At 36.7% G+C, this 16,481-nt stretch overlaps 2 protein-coding genes across 2 annotated transcripts; both read left to right on the top strand.

Moving 5' to 3' along the window:
* The first annotated feature begins 1,934 nt into the window (after window positions 1-1,934).
* On the top strand, window positions 1,935-5,188 carry upk2 (uroplakin 2). Its single transcript, XM_084414279.1, has 5 exons — window positions 1,935-2,040; window positions 2,174-2,323; window positions 2,403-2,487; window positions 4,598-4,656; window positions 4,830-5,188. The coding sequence occupies exons 1-5, from the start codon at window positions 1,989-1,991 to the stop codon at window positions 4,961-4,963; spliced, it is 480 nt and encodes a 159-aa protein (XP_084270405.1). The 5' UTR covers window positions 1,935-1,988; the 3' UTR covers window positions 4,964-5,188.
* Window positions 5,189-5,568: 380 nt separating this feature from the next.
* Window positions 5,569-13,814, top strand: foxr1 (forkhead box R1). Its single transcript, XM_084412791.1, has 6 exons — window positions 5,569-5,929; window positions 6,015-6,134; window positions 10,646-10,875; window positions 10,955-11,223; window positions 13,269-13,501; window positions 13,572-13,814. Exons 1-6 carry the CDS (start codon window positions 5,809-5,811, stop codon window positions 13,598-13,600), a joined length of 1,002 nt encoding a protein of 333 aa, XP_084268917.1. The 5' UTR covers window positions 5,569-5,808; the 3' UTR covers window positions 13,601-13,814.
* The last annotated feature ends 2,667 nt before the right edge of the window (window positions 13,815-16,481 follow it).

Raw genomic sequence — 16,481 nt, 5'->3', positions numbered from 1 at the left:
TATTAAATATTTGTTATCATAACTGAATGATTTTTGCCATAATTTTTTAACAAAACAAAAGTCAATGACTTCACCTGGGTTTCCCAAAGAACAGAATGCTACTAAACAATGATCCTCCTTAAGGCGGGCATACACTGTGCGATTTTCGTCCGATTTTGAGCCGAATTCTGACTCGTGCGACTCTTTTTCGGGTCGGGCCGATTTTCAGCTTTGTCGTGCGTCGTTTGTCGTGCAGTGTACAGGGGGAAACGAGAGGTGATTAACCTCTCACGACCGGCAATCGGATGGTCGGATGAATTTCTGGCATGTTAGAAATTTTGGTCGCTCCTCGTGACTATATCGCACAGTTGAAGCAGAGCTACGAACCGATTGCCCTAAACGCAGTGTTTTTTCCCTCACTGCGCCTGCGCGAAAACAGAAGTTTCATCTGCAGCAACAACAACAACAACAACAACAAAAAAAAAAAAAAAAAAAAAAAAAAAAGAAAGTAAAGGGAGATAGGCCTATTTAAGTTCTGTAGTTCAAAGCTACAAATAACTGTTGCTTACCTCCAGTTCGTGTTGCAAAATGGATTAACCATTACCCACTTCTTCCAAGCCACCTGCGATGTAGCCTACACTTTGCCTCTTTTATTGTTAAAAAATGTTTTTGAAATAAAGCTGTTTTTAATTTTCATTGATGAATTATTGCAGTGGTCGGACATAGACTGTTAATAATTAATTATATGTATATAATTCATTGTAATCGTCCTAAATGTTTTAGACAATTTTCAATGAGGAGAAGTAAGCTTCTATGTAATATTTTATTATCCTCACAGCGCGTTGGTTATGCGGTGATGCGCTATGAAATTGTTGCGTGGCAATTTAATTATAATAGCCTATCACTTTAATAATAAAAGTAGCCTTCCCTAATAATAATAATAATAATAATAATACAATAATAGGCCTACTAGTCTACTAATAATTTAATATATAAATTGGAAATGCTAAATCTTCTTGATATTGATAGCTGATGCTTGTTTTGACAATATCTCTGGATAGGCTGATATCGTCCATAGGCGCAACCCGGCACGAGGATCTATCGCGCTGATTCGCGCATATTTCACACGTAGTGTGAGCAGTCAAGTCGCAGCTCGACGTTCGGACCGTACAGTGTGAGCACATAAATCCTGAGCTTTGGCTTTACATCGCATGCGATCTACTCGTTCAGTGTGAGTAGGTTCCTTGCTGAAATCGCACAGACATCGCACAGTGTATGCCCGCCTTAAGGTACCTGAACTGCCGGCTCCGCCATGGTCACAGCAGGTATCTTTTTTTTCTTTTTCTTTTTTTCAATTAAAATAATTCATAACAATGGAAAAATCATTTATAATAAATACTGCAACATTCCATAAAAAATAAGAATTATCCATTTTAATGTCATGGTGACTTTAAATGACAGAACGATTAGGCAATAGAGAGATTAAATGTTCTTAAGAATCAATATTGATTTCACAAGAAGCCATGCTTGCAATAGTAATAAATAAATATTTTGGTCTGTTTGTTCCACAAAGCTATCGTATGACTTCAGAAGGTGATGTGGAATATAGTGCACTGGTTGTATGGACCACTTTTATGGTACTTTCGAAGCTTGAAGATTCATCATTTTGTGTTCTACATAACAAAGAAAGTCATACGGGTTTGGAAAAACATGACGTAATGAATATTAGTCATCGTCCCTCAACTAGTCAATATAATAAAGGATTTATGGTGTCAGTTAGAACATGCCTTCCAGATTGAAGGCCTCCCTAAGGTGTATCGAAGGGAAGGGCTGTTATTTTATACACACCTGGACAGACCTGTTCTCTGTGGTTACTGATTGGCTCAATCATACTGTTCAGCCCTGCTTGTCTGGTTTTCAGCCATATACTGTTATCCTTTTATTTCCCATCCCACAGTTTTATCCAGAGCATTGTGAGTCGTGCACACACCTGAACTCTACAGGACAATATGCTGACTGTGCTCTTCATCCTGGGGGCGTTGTGTCCCCTAAACTTTGCAGGTAAAAATAATAACTTTTTATAGCTTCACATTACCACTACAAACTACTGTTGCTTAATATTTGTTGCCAGTAAGTGTTTAAATACATTTAGTAAGTGTTTATTCAAAGGCTTTGATTATTATTTGCTTTTTAGAAATCCCTATTAAAGTGCTGAGTTCTGAAACAGACGGGGTGCTGGCGGGCAGATTCCCAAACTCGTTTCTACTGAAACTGCCTGACTGCTCTACTTATGGAAACAAGTCTGCTGAACTGCTGTACATAGAACTGCCCAGCACTGAAAACAGTATGCATCGCTTTCATCCAGAATTTGGTTTACATGACATTGTCTGAAGAGTAAGCATTATGACTTGTGTGTCTTGCAGAAACAGAGACTTTCAAGGTTCCATCTTGTCCTGTCAGTCTGCCAGGGTACCTTCTGAAAGGCCTAAAAAGTGGAACAACTTACAAGTATGTGTGTGTGTGTGTGTGTGTGTGTACAGGCTTGGCTGATATATATAAGCTTTTACTTTAAATCTAATAATGTCAACAGGCTTGTGTGCTTCAACAAATCATTTTTACAGTAAATAGTCAAATGTTATAAAACCCCACAAACTATAAAAATGATGTGATGGTTTAACTTAAAGAAACCTGGTTGCTTCATTAATACTAAAATTCGAGTTAATACAAAGAGATTTGTTTAACCAACAGAAACTCCAAATATTATGTTATCTGAAAAAACAGAGATTCTAATTATTGGACCAAAAACCTCTGCACGTAATAACCTAGAAAACTGTCTAACAAATGGCTGCTCTGTCAAGTCTTCGTCGTCGGTCAGGAACCTTGGTGTGCTCTTTGATACCAGTCTTTCATTTGAAAGCCACGTTTCTAGCATCTGTAAAACCGCATTCTTCCATTTAAAAAATATATCTAAATTACGACATATGCTCTAAATGACAAATGCGGAACAATTAGTTCATGCGTTCATGACCTATTGTAACGCTCTTATGGGTGGTTGCCCTGCACGCTTAATAAACAAACTACAGCTGGTCCAAAACACAGCAGCTAGAGTTCTTACTAGAACCAGGAAGTAAGACCATATTAGCCCAGTTCTGTCAACACTGCATTGGCTCCCTATTAAACATCATATACATTTTAAAATATAGCTGATTACTTACAAAGCACTAAATGGCTCCCCAGTACTTGAGCGAGCTCTTAACGCATTATAGACCTTCACGTCTATTGTGATCTCAAAATTCTGACCAGTTAATAATACCTAGAATATCAAAATCGACTGCTGGTGGTAGATCCTTTTCCTATTTTGCACCAAAACTTTGGAACAGTCTTCCTAACATTGTCCGGGAAGCAGACACACTAGAGTAAATCAGAGTAAAGCACATCTCTTTAACCTACCATATAAATAACACATTATCAACTTCTATAATTCAATGTTAGGCTGCATAAACTAGGTCAGCCGGAACCGGGAACACTTCCCATAAATCCTGATGTACTCATTATATCATAAGAAGAGTGGCGTCTGTTTATCCTGAGGTTTACCGCAGTCTGCCAAATCCAGGCCGTATTCAGATCTGATGAAGGACCTGCGTCTGGACACGACGACAACGCAGTCCTGAAGTGTCATCTAGTCTCTCCCCTGTAAATGCCTCCTTCCTTCCCTTTACCTCTGTACAGATAAAACATTGTCAAAATTATTCCAGTTCGCATGGATACGCAGAAGCAACTAATTCTGTATTATGCAGGCCAGACAAGTAATTTGGTGAGATCACTTTTATAAAATAGGCTACTCGCCAACCCACATATATATTCAAATGCACATACCTATAGACTAAACACATAATATGCATGCACGCACAGATTCAAGTTTTTGAAGTTTACACGAAGATAAAGTTTTTCTAAATTTTTCAAAACTTGCACCTTGGAACCTATTTCAAAGTTTGCGTTCTTGAACCACCAAACACTGTTGTCGTGCTGTTCCAAATGACTGTTCCAAATGACTGTTCCAAATGAACGGCCAGAACACATTAAAAGTTTTCTCTTTTCAATTAAAACAGTGTTGTGTAAGCAGTCCCTAAGTTAATAACTAATGATATTTGCGACGGAAGTGAATCAATCAAAAACTAACTTTAGCTGGACAATAACTTTATTCTAGAGCTGCTGTAAAGCCAAAACAATCTCTGTTACTTTAATTTTCTATTATCACTGTAAAGCTGCTTTAAACCAATCTATATTAACAATATAAATGAAGGTGACTTTTTGATTTGACAAAAGAAAAAAAATGGGTTCAGGTACACTTTTGGGGACAATATGTCCTCACAAATATGGCAATATCTGGAATTCTTGTCCTTGTGGGGAAATGTTCTGGTCCCCAAGAGGAAAAATGTAAAAATGCAGAAAGTTTTCTGTGATGGGAAGGTTTATGAGTAGGGTTAGCATAAAGGGATAGACTATACAGTTTGTACAGTATTGGAATTTCCCCATAAAACATGAAAACCCAACGTGTATCTGTGTATTACCATCACAAAGCAAATCAAATCTCATTATAAATGTCTTTATCTTTCAGCATGACGTACAAAATTGATAATGAGACCAGCGCAGTCTTGACTGATACAACTACCACCGGTAATAGACTTTCTGTGATTTCTGTGAAGCTGCTTGTAATAAATTATACATGTACCAATTTTATCATGATATATCTTTTATCATATCAAAAAATGTAAAGAATAAATCCCCAGCTTGTATTGTGAGATGACTATGTAATCAGGTCTGTTTGTTTTTCTTATCTTTTTTTCCAGTCATTGATTATCAAGAGATAAACAGTGGTCTCCCCGCGCGCAGTGGAGCCATGGTGGTCATCACCGTCATTCTGTCTTTGGCTATGGTGGCCCTTGTGGCTGGACTCATTATTAGTGTGTTCTTTTCAGGCTGAGCTCAATGTGATTCACTTCAGTAACACTTCATGAAATCTATTTAACTTCAAAAATAATTCAAACGCATTTTCGATACCTTTAGAAAATGTCAGTCTATATTAAGTAACAGTATACCTATTGTGTTGGATGTAAAAGGGAATTACACAAAAGTACTATATTTATCAATCATTTCAAACTGAATGGTTTATTGCTTTTCAAATAAATGTTGTTCCTTAAATACATGGTTTTATGTGTGTAGGTTTTTTTTTTTTTTTTTTTTGGACCTTCTCAAGAGAGGTGTATTTTTCAGAATTATTAGGTTAGCACAAGTTGCCACGTTTTATAGGCATGTTTCTAGTTTTATATAGGCCAAGCTCATTTATCACTTATGTTGTGGAATATATATATATATATATATATATATATATATATATATATATATATATATATATATTAGATTTCAAATAATGGCATTCCACTCAAACCAGTGTCAATAAATACAGCGGGGCATGTTGTCACAAAACGTGAACATGCGTTAAGCTGAATGAACTGTAGGTAATCTCTTCCTGGTCAACAAACCCAGTGCTGAAATGTTTAACACCGTTTTTGTAGTCAAAATGTATGCGCATAAAAGACGAAGTGACGAACTGATTTTAGAATGACAACTGGCGCCAGTGATCAATGGAAACTTGTTGAACACTCTTGATTCCTAATAAGCTTAATGATTCCCACCTGTTATAATGAACGATATCGCCACAGTTGAAGTCTTAATTGATACAACGACACATTTATTTGAATAAAAAAAGATAGCCTACTGGGCTTTATTTACACTCGTTTTGCTGGCTGTTCTAAACTCATCGACAAAATGTATTTACAGCTTCAATCCAAAAGCAGAATTCTCGACCTTCATTTAACCAGCGGCTTACATGACTGGGACATGAACGAAGAAATCAAGTTAACGACGACGACTGATCAGTTTTACCACGGTAATATAATTTCAGTGAGTAATTCACTCGAGTCTGCGAAACAGGGCCGTTTGTTGAGTATCACTGAAGTGTCGTGGTTTGGCAGATGACAAGCGGACTGACCAGTATTTGGCGCAGTGGCACTACGCCAGAATCTCCAGAAGATCATTACCAGTAACACCAGTAGCAGCTCACAGGAGTTTCCAGCTCCCGCTCAGCGCCAGAGGTGTGTGTTCATCCGTCACATCACCAATAATATAATCTCCTACTAGACCATTTATAGGAACAAAACACAGATCTCCCAGTCTATGAGAGGTTTATTTGATTTATTTAGAATGACATTTCAAGTTTATGTAGGCTATTTATTTAAAATGTATTTTGAAGTTTATTTTATTAAATGTCATTTCAAGGTTATTTTTATAATATTTAATTTCATTTTGTGTTTTTTTTTGTGTGTTTTTTTCATTTCAAGTTTATTAATTTATTTAAAATATATTTTATTTATTTATTTCATATTTATTTTAAGTTTATGTATTTATTTAAAATGTCATTTCAAGTTTATTTTATAAAATGTATTTTCATGTTTATTTTTATAATATTTAATTTATCCAAATATTATCTGGAAATTAGCATTCTTACTTTGACAGTTGGCAGTTTTTTCCCCTGCCCAATAGCAATATATTATTTCATTTAAACAAGTAGGATTACTGCTAAATAGTACACCATTAAGACTCTAAAGCCTGGGCTGGTTGCATAAACCACTTGGACTAGTTTTACAAGGAAGTTAGTCATCAATTTTTTTCTTTAAAACTGTCTTTAAGTCAGTTACATTAAAATGTGCATGGGCCTAATTTGATACCGAAAAGTATACTAACCATCCCTTGACTAACTAGTGGGTAATAGATCTTAAGACACTGTCTTAACATAATGGCTAAGTTTATGCAACTGGCCCCAGGTTTCACAGACAGGGCTTAAACTAAACCAGGATTAGGCCTTAGTTCAATTAAGGCATTTAACCCCTTAACGCCTGAATTTATATAGCTGTATATAAAAAAATGTTTTATGTGTGTTTTTGCCTTTTAGTAGATGGTAAATAATGTTGAGATTATCAATTTCACTTTTGCACAACAAATAAACAGAAATTTTGGTATGTTGCAAATTTGCGACAACAGGCATAATGGTCAATTTGGGGTCAATTTGGTATGTTGCAAATTTGCAACAGCAGGCATAATGGTCAATAATAAGATAACAAAAACACAGTAAAATAACAGTGACATTTTTTTATTCATTCACCCTTTTTTACTTATTTATATAAATCTGCAACAGCAGGTATTCAAAAAGAATTATGACCACTTTCATGTCACCAACACAATATACACAAACGTTACTGTTAAGGCTATAGGAAACATTGCATTCATTTGAATTGTAGATTGATTTGAATTGTAAATTAAGTTTTCAAATGTATGTTGCTGAACCTGAAAGAATGAGAGGGAATGCACAGAAGCAGTTCTTTGTACTATAACAATGTAACAATGTAACATAACAATGCTACTCCACTCTTTAATTATTTAAGGAGCAGGGGCCGTGAAACACCTCTTGGGTAGCCCCAGGGTTAACCTCCACACACACACACACACACACACACACGCACACACACGCATTCACGCACACGTGGACACACATGCATACATACATACACACACATTTACTCATGCACACACACACATGCATACATACAAACAGACACATGCACGCATTCACGCACACATGGACACACATGCATACATACATACACACACTCAGGCATGCACAACAATGTAACACAACTATGTTTTTCTCACTCGTGGAATGCACAGAAGCAGTTTTTGTGCTTGTTTAGGCACAAGTGAACATCACATTTTGTACACTTGAAGTAAGTGTGGCCCGTGCACGTAGGGAATTTGCAGCGTTGCCGCACACTGTCGATTTGCGGCCAGTGACCCACAGCATCAACACGGACATCTTGTGTGGGAATAGCCTTAGTTGGTCCCCTGCGCTTCTTTTTGAACTCTCGCTCCACGTCAGACGAAGGCCGCCCCCTCTTTTTGGCTGACAGATCTTTGCCTTGCATGCAAAGGGCCTGTGCAATGGAAAGCTTGAAAGCCAGCAAGTCCTTCTGCTTCTTCCGTGGAACATTCATATTGTCACAATCACGCCGATAGAGCAACCAGCCGTTGACAACCACCATGTCCACGAAGTGAAAGAAGAATCGGTGGTAGTACTTCTTAGATCTGATGTGGATGCGGTAGTAGGCGATTAGGGCATCAAGTGCATCAACACCACCCATGAATTTGTTATAGAGGGTGATGATGCTAGGACATTCCACAGACACTTTCTTCCTTTGCTTTCTGTCCCACCTCTCTATGAAGGAAACAGGCTGGGCACTTGCAAAAGTGCTGGCTACAATCACCCCTCTGTTGTCAAACCATTTGACAGCCCTAACCTCCACACGGTCAACAACAGCCTGTTGCTCCTCATATGTCCCTCTTCCTTTCTTTTTGAGCTTTTCGTCTCCGCTGAAACTGCAGCCTCGCAGGCGATTTTGCCGCACAGTGGCAAGGGCTGGTATCCCCCTGTTTGCAAGAGCTACAAACAAATCGAGCGAGGAAAACCAATTATCAAAGTACAGAAGGTGGTTGACAGAGCCTTCAATAACTTGTACAAGTTTCAGCACGACGTTCCCGCTTGCCCCTATGTCTTGTGAACCTGGTGGAGGATCAGATTTCCCTGCATAAACCTCAAATGAGTGCACCAGGCCTTTTGTGTCACACAAAACAAAGATTTTGTATCCCCATTTGTACGGCTTTTTGGGGATGTACTGTTTTAGAACAGATCTGCCTTTGAATGGCACCATTTGTTCGTCAATTGACAGCATCTGATCTTGAGGCAGAGCTTGGAATTTTGGAAGCAGGGAATCAATTAGTGGCCTAATTTTGAACAGCCGGTCACTGTTGTTGGGTGCCGAGTTGTCATTCAAATGAAGGGAATGTTTAATTTCTTCCCACCTATCACGAGGCATCACATCAGCCACCTGCTCTATACGACATGCATTAGACCAGTAGATCCTAGAGCGAGGTAAGCGGATAATACTCATGTACAGAACAGTTCCAATGAACTGCTCCAATTCTTTCCGATCTAATTTCAAGGCATGGTTTGGATTTTCTTGTGTGCTGTACAGATTGCTCTGATTGACAATAAGATCCAAAAGTTCAGTGTCAAAAAACTGTCTGAAATAATCAACAGGCTGTCTGATTGTGTCACTGTCTGGCAGAGCACCTTGCCACACTGGCACTTTTTTTGCAGAGCTCTGAGTCTGTTTCACCGTCTTCCACACCACTTTGTCTTTGTTTCGTCTCTTTTGTGTCTTTCTTGCAGCTTGGGCACTGGTGCTATCAACCTCCTCCTCAGTGCGGCTGCTCCTCACACCTGCAGGGGTCAAAATTAACTTTTAGAAATATGAAAATCTTTGGATAATCTATGGATAAACTGGCGAAATTCACTAGCTATTCAATAGGAAATCAGCATATTCAGTCTAAAATCTAGTACCAGCCAACATAAAAATTAACCAGCATTTGGCTGGTGCTGGTGCTAATTTTCAATCCTGATTCACCTGACTTGACAACATTTTCCTCATCACTGCTGCTCCAGTCGCTCTCACTGTAGCTCTCTTCATCACCTGGCTTTGGAACATATTCCTCATCGCTGTCTGCACTATCGCTGAGACAACTATCCTCACTTTCCTCTGGGGGAGCCCTGACGTGAGTTTGCGCTTTTACGCGCTTGCCGTAAAACACGGAAGGTTTCATTCGGATCTGCATAAAAATAAATAGCTTTTGTATTCATATCCCAGCATTGTGTCTGTGTACAGACTATTGAAAATAAATAAGCAAAATACAAAGGATTACCTAGATAAGCCGTCACGAAAAGCGTTTTTTTATATATTTCTATATAGCGCTGGTTAGCGGTCAGCATTAGGCTTATGGCCTACTGTCGCTAATATGCTACAAAGCTAAATATTACAATAACTTCAAAAATACTTTTCACACATATTTCACCTCATTACGTCGAGTGTATAAGCACACAATAAACAGGTGAGTATTTTTTATCTTAGCACAACTTACCTTATATACACCTCAGGATCAAACTTTCCCGACTCATATCCATAAATTTGCGACCGGAGTAATCCTCGTGCGTAAACAGGGAATAAGTATGTCACTTTGCGATCCCACTAGAAACAAGTGCTTGTCGAAGGTTCCTAGGTCCGTAGCGAATATGCACTAACCGGCATTGGGGGAATGCAGACGCTATCTCGGCTGGATGATTGAGTCAAACGGTCTGTCGCATATTTATGACACTAGGCGTTAAGGGGTTAAGTAGCTTTTATAAATGTCCCTTAGAAAAACGCATTGGTGTGCATCTTGAGACAAAACAATGGCACAGACATATTTTAAGAAACATCAGTGCGGATTGCTTTAAATTACAGGGGTAAAAATTCCAGATTATCCTGTAGAATAGTGTTTGAGTCTCTGAAAATACTTAATTGAGGCTCCTTTCGGATTGGTTCCAAATTATGAAAGGCATTCTGATAAGAATCGTGTGTACATTCCTTTAAGGTTTTTTTTTTTTCTCAACTCTTCAACTTTCTTCAAAAGTCTTGTCACTGTGCCCTTCAAACATAATTGTTTCCGTCTTTTAAAGAGCCCGAAATACAACCTAATCTGTGGTTGATGGTGAATCCCAGTTTAGCCTGCCCCATAAAATACCCTATTAATTACCCAAAAGCCCCAACACCACCAAAACTAACAGCGCTGTCAACGACGCCAAGAACCACCACACCTCAGGAGAAAAGTGTGCGTCGAGTGATCCTGCCTGATGAGACCTGCCTGAATGAGTCAATACACGACACCTCCCTCTCCAGCGAGTATCAGGTATGAGTAAAACAGCATTACACGCTTTGTTTGCTATGTTAATATACTTGATAACCTGACCGTTTCCACCTTGTCCCAGTTGACCGATGAAGATGACGCTTCCTCTGTAGACGTGCCTGTTTGTCGTAAGGTGAAGGGTGCTCGGAAGGGGAGGACTCCTAAAGCGTCCCCTCGCAAACTGGGTCTGACTCAGAACAGAAGGCTTCAGAGAGCACTGCAGGACAGCCTGAACCTGAAGAGTGGCGGATGGCCTCGGCCTCCTGTGAACTACTGCATCCTCATCGCCATGGCTCTCAGCAGCAGCCGACACGGCAGTCTCAACGTACAGCAGATCTATAACTTCACCAGGTCCCAATGCTCTTTTATACAAGGATAGGGTTAAGGATTTGAACCAACTCCAAAAGTATATAGGTGATGCATAACATCTATATCGGGGTTGGTTATATCGGCCACCAAATCAGTATCGGCCGATATTTGTTCATTTTTAATATTATCTTTATCGGCCCTATAGGAAAATTAGGCTGATATCTTAAAGTCGATAGGTAATGGATTATTTCCTTCAGCCGAGACGCTTCAGATGCGCGCTGTTCGCCGTGATGGTTTTGAAGAGCTTGAAATATGCAATTAAGTGCAACATGTGCAGCACAAGTCTGTCTACAAAAAAAAGTAATGAGAATATTGTAATTGTGTGCTTGGGTCATGGCTTTTATGACTTTTGTTTTCGTAATCAGGCTCTCAAAAAATTATATAAAAATTTGGATTTAAATTTATCGGCCGATATATCGGTTATCGGCTTTCGAATATATATATATATATATATATATATATATATATATATATATATATATATATATATATATATATATATATATATATATATATATATATATATATATATATACAGTGCTATGCATAAGTTTAGGCAACCATGCTAAAGTTGACTAAAAAGAGGAATAAAAAATCATATTTTGCAAATTTAACTTAATGCCTTATTTTAAAAAATTAGGAAAAATCCAACCTTTAAGGACACCAATTTTCTTTGTGAATGAATAATGTATCGTAAATAAATAAATGTTCTTCCTTAAAAAACAGGGTGCATAAGTTTGGGCACCACTATGTTAAATTCCCATAGAGGCAGGCAGATTTTTATTTTTAAGTATTTTTTTTTTTTTTTTTTTTAGGATACTATGCATCCTGATAAAGTTCCCTTGGCCTTTGGAATTTAAATAGCCCCACATCATCACATAGCCTTCACCATACCTAGAGATTGGCATGGAGTACTTTCCATAAGATCATCTCTCAATGCAAATCAAACTAGCTATTAGGCTAACTGAAATAAAATCATGCCAATCTCTAGGTATAGTGAAGGCTATGTGATGATGTGGGGCTATTTAAATTCCAAAGGCCAAGGGAACTTTATCAGGATGCATAGTATCCTAAAAAAAAAAAAAAAAAAAATACTTAAAAATAAAAATCTGCCTGCCTCTATGGGAATTTAACATAGTGGTGCCCAAACTTATGCACCCTGTTTTTTAAGGAAGAACATTTATTTATTTACGATACATTATTCATTCACAAAGAAAATTGGTGTCCTTAAAGGTTGGATTTTTCCTAATTTTTTAAAATAAGGCATTAAGTTAAATTAGCAAAATATGATTTTTTATTCCTCTTTTTAGTCAACTTTAGCATGGTTGCCTAAACTTATGCATAGCACTGTATATATATATATATATAATTATTGGTTATCAGTATCAGCCAAAATGTTCATATCGGTGCATCCCTAACATATTGAAAACCTGGCAAAAGTTTGAAAATATTACAATTGTGTTTGTCTTATGCTCACCAAGGCTGCATTTATTTAATAAAAAAATAGAGTAAAACTGTAATATTGTGAAATATTATTACAATTTAAAATAGTTGTTTTCTATTTTAATACATTTGAAAAAGAGAGAATAATAATAATTGTATTCATCAAGGATGCATTTAAATTGCATCTATTTAATAAAAGCTTTGATAGATTTAATAAAAACTGTTCACTGAACTTTCTATTCGTCAAAGAATCCTGGAAAAAGTATCACCATTTCCACAAATGTTGTGGACGTAATAAGAAATGTTTTTCAAATCCGCATATGATTACCGAAGGATCATATGACAAAGTAAATGACATTTTAAAATGTATTCAAATAGAAAACAGTTGTTATAATTTATAATATTTCAAGAATTCTTTCAAAAACAAAAGAAATTGTAATGTTTCCAAACTTTTGACAGATACTATGTATATATATATATATATATATGCACACGCACACACAAACACACAATTTGTTCACCACTTCATTTGTTTTATTTACTTTTTCCAGTGATTGTCAACCCGTCTTTTACTGTCTTTCTAGAGAGCACTTCCCCTTTTTCATCACCGCTCCGGACGGGTGGAAAAACACAATCCGACATAATCTGTGTTTCAGCAACAGTTTTAAAAAGACCCCGCAGCAGGTGTCTGGAGATGGCAAGAGGAAGTCGTGTCTGTGGCATCTCACGCTGGACGGCCGGCAGAGACTGAGAGACGAGATCCACACACTCACGGGAGATTCCTTCAGATTGCTGAAGAGGAGCATGAACTATCCAGGTGAGGGTCGAGCGCTGAAATAAGCAGCATTCTGTTGATCTGATCTCACTCTTAATGTCGTCTATCACAGATATGATTCAAGCGTTGTTAGAGCTGTAATTCCACTTTGACTCCTGAAAAATGAGATCATCAGGGTGGACGGCAAGACCTGCTATGATTTATTCTTCTTTATGAACTTGTGAATGTCACCCGCTTTTCTTTCTTTCATTTTATTTATGTAATTGTTTTGTTTTTGTGTGCCATTTTCCTCAAATTACTCATTGTGCCTTATTAAATAAACAAATCCATGTTGTGTTTCTTTATTTCCTTAAAGCAGCTGAAAAAAGGAATTACTTAACACGAAAAGAACTACTAATAGTAGTTTAGTCCTTAAACAGGCAAGAGTAGAAAATAAGCAAATAATTTCATGTCATTTTTTTATATCATCTGGACTTGAGTAAATCATATCCAAAAGAATTTTTGAAAAATGTTATGTATTTTGGATTTTATGAGTTGTGACTCCCAGATCACATTGCCTGTTTAGGGTATATAAAAAGGACCAAATCTATAACTGTAACTGCCATTGCATGTTTAAAACAATTATATCCTATACTTCAACTCATATAATGTTGACAAATCGGACCTTGCAGTAAATGGTAAAAAAAAATTGGTAAAATGGTAAAAAAATTTGGATTTAGGTCAGGCTGACTAATTGATCACAGATAACTTGAAGCAAATCATGTGACCAGCATACTCAAGACAGACAGGCTGTATCAGTTTAACCTGTACATTTTATAATTTGTAAAAAAACAACAACCTCAGAAATCAGAATACAAAGATTGTTACAAAAATGAATACAAAGTTAATCCCTTTTTTATACCCAAAAGTGGCAATGTGACTCAGGTGTAACATATATTTCAAACCGTGCTAAATATCAACATGAATAACATTTTATACATTTTCTTTTTCAGCACCTTAAGACAATGTTCATAATTAATGTTAGCAGTGTTAGTATTTTATTTTATTTTTTCAAAAGAAAAGTAAGTTTAATATATATTTACTTATCTCAAAATCTGAATGTCCTGCACCATTGGCAGCCATGTTGGATTTAGGTCAGGCTGACTAATTAACATAGTATCCATATAGCTAATTAATCACACTTTTTTTTTTTTTTTTTTTTACAAATCATGTGACCAGCATACTCAAGACAGACCAGGCTGTGATAAATGATAAAAGGATTTGATGAAAAAATCATTCTTACGCCCCAAAAAAGACGACAAAAACTATGTTACACCCAGATCACATGGCCAGTTTTAGGGTTAAAAGAACGGTTCTTTCTCAAACTGATTAAACATTGATAAGAAATGTTTCTTGAGCACAAAATCATATTGTGATTTCTGAAGGATCATGTGCCACTTTACAATCACAGTAATGACAAGAAATGTTTGTTGTTAATAGTCAGAATACTATTATACATTTCTGATCAGAATGCAGCATTGAGAACATCTATTTCTATGTTTGCTGCTTGGGTTTATTATGTTTATCAGTGATAATGTCTGTTTGTTGTTTAAAGAGATTTAATAAGGGTTAAAAAAAAAGTTTATTTATACACCCCAAACACAAGAGGGCGATGCTGCATATTTGACTACACAAACCGTCATGCAATCCTTATGTATTGGATCGAAAAGTGCCATCTGGATGCATCGGACACAGATTTTACAGTGTATGAACTGAAGCAGGTGTTACAAGGGGTGAAACATGCATCTTCAGAAAAAGACGAAATATGTTATGAAATGATAAAACGTCTTCAAGATGCATGTCTGAACTTTATTTTTAGAGTGTTTTTTTTTTTAATAAGATTTGGGAGTTGGGAAAACTCCCTACTTCTTGGAAACATGGTGTGATAATTCCATTTGCAAAGCCTGGAAAGGACCACTCAATAGCATCAAATTATAGACCAGCTTTAACATCTAATTTATGCAAAGTGATGGAAAGAATGATAATAACCAGATTAAACTATGTAATAGAAAGGAAAAAAAAGCTATTATGTTCATATCAGAGTGGCTTTAGAAAAGGCTGTAATACAATGGATTCAATAATATGTTTAGAATCTGAAATTAGAAAGGCAGTAGTGAATAAAGAGGTGTTAGTAAGGGTTTTCTTTGATTTGGAAAGAGGGACTTTTAATAAAATTAAATAAGATGGGAATTAAAGGAAACATTTATAATGGACTTTTTATAATGGAACTATACAAGTAAGGGTTAGAACAAGTTAGTCTAGGACTTATTGAATAGATAATGGGACCCCACAAGGAAATATGTATAGCCCAGTATTATTTAATTTAATGATAAATTACATATTTACAATGATTGGACAAGGAATAGGTAACTCTTTATATGCGGATGACAGTGCGTTATGGAAAAGGGGAAGAAATGTAGCGTATGTGGAAAGTAGTATGCAGAAAGCAGTTAATGAAGTGGAAAAATGGGTAAATAAGTGGAGTGTTAGACTGTGAGTGGAAAAAACTAAAGCGATATGCTTCTCAAAAAAGAAGAAATCTCCAAATATCAAAATACAGCTTTATGGTCAAATGTTAGAACAGGTTTCAGAAATTAGGTTCCTTGGAGTATGGATGGATTCAAAACTAACTTTTCCATCACATATAAAGAAAGCAACGGATAGATGTAAAAAGGAATCAGTATTTTAAGATAGACAGGCATTAAAAAAAGAATATACTGTATACAATGATAGATTACGGCAGCATAGTATAGTTCGGCATCAGTATCTCTGTTAAAGAAAATGAGTGGTATTCAGTCTCAAGCACTAAGAATAGGAAGTGGAGCTTTTAGGACACCGCCAGCCTCAGCGATGCAGGTGGAAATGGCGGAGTTGCCTTTAGACCTTCGGAGACTTGAGTTAAAGATGGCATACTGGTGTTCTATAAGGGGGCATGTTGAAACCCATCAAAGAAGTATTACAAAAAAATTGGAAACATGAAAAT

This window comes from Rutilus rutilus (assembly GCF_951802725.1).
Source record: "Rutilus rutilus genome assembly, chromosome: 7".
Classification (NCBI taxonomy): domain Eukaryota; kingdom Metazoa; phylum Chordata; class Actinopteri; order Cypriniformes; family Leuciscidae; genus Rutilus; species Rutilus rutilus.
Note: the sequence above shows the minus strand (reverse complement) of the source record. Positions and strands in the feature narration are given on the sequence as shown.